At 67.1% G+C, this 556-nt stretch overlaps 1 protein-coding gene across 1 annotated transcript in view; it reads right to left on the reverse strand.

Annotated features, from left to right (window-relative positions):
- The window catches only part of LOC102043608 (probable E3 ubiquitin-protein ligase DTX3), a 7,042-nt gene that overhangs the window by 2,413 nt on the left and 4,073 nt on the right, over nt 1-556 (reverse strand). Inside the window, exon 4 of the mRNA XM_031065441.1 lies at nt 3-115. Coding sequence (XP_030921301.1) covers nt 3-115 — 113 coding nt within the window. The remainder of the gene's footprint in view (nt 1-2; nt 116-556) is intronic.

The raw sequence follows: 556 nt of genomic DNA on the forward strand, positions 1-556 counted from the left end.
GCTGGGCGAAGGCCTTGCGGAACAGCCCCAGCACCTTGTTGCCCTCGGGGCAGTCGGGCAGGTACGCCACGCGCGTGGTGCCCGGGTACCGCACGCCCGGGTTCGGGTGCTCCACCTGCATGGGGGGACAGGGACAGGTGAGGGACAGGGACAGGGGCACAGGTGTCAGTGCCCTTGTGGTGCCAGGGTACTGCATCCCCGGGTTTGGGGGTTCCACCTGTACTGGGGGGGGAGACGGGACAGGTGAGAGGGGCAGGGGCACAGCTGACAGTGCCCATGTGGTGCCAGGGGACAGGTGAGAGGGGCAAGAGCACAGGTGTCACCGCCCTTGTGGTGCCAGGGTACCACACCCCCAGGTTTGGGAGTTCTTCCTGCACGGGGCAGGGGACAGAGCTCAGGTGGCAGGGAAGTGGCAGGGGCACAGGTGTCAGTGCCCACGTGCTGCCAGGGTACTGCAACCTCTGCTTTGGGGGCTCCACCTGCACGGGATGAGACAGGTGAGGGGGGCACAGGTATCACACCCCAGGTTCAGGTTCCAGCTGGGGGGGGCACAGGT

Source organism: Geospiza fortis, unplaced genomic scaffold (assembly GCF_000277835.1).
Source record: "Geospiza fortis unplaced genomic scaffold, GeoFor_1.0 scaffold893, whole genome shotgun sequence".
Taxonomy (NCBI): domain Eukaryota; kingdom Metazoa; phylum Chordata; class Aves; order Passeriformes; family Thraupidae; genus Geospiza; species Geospiza fortis.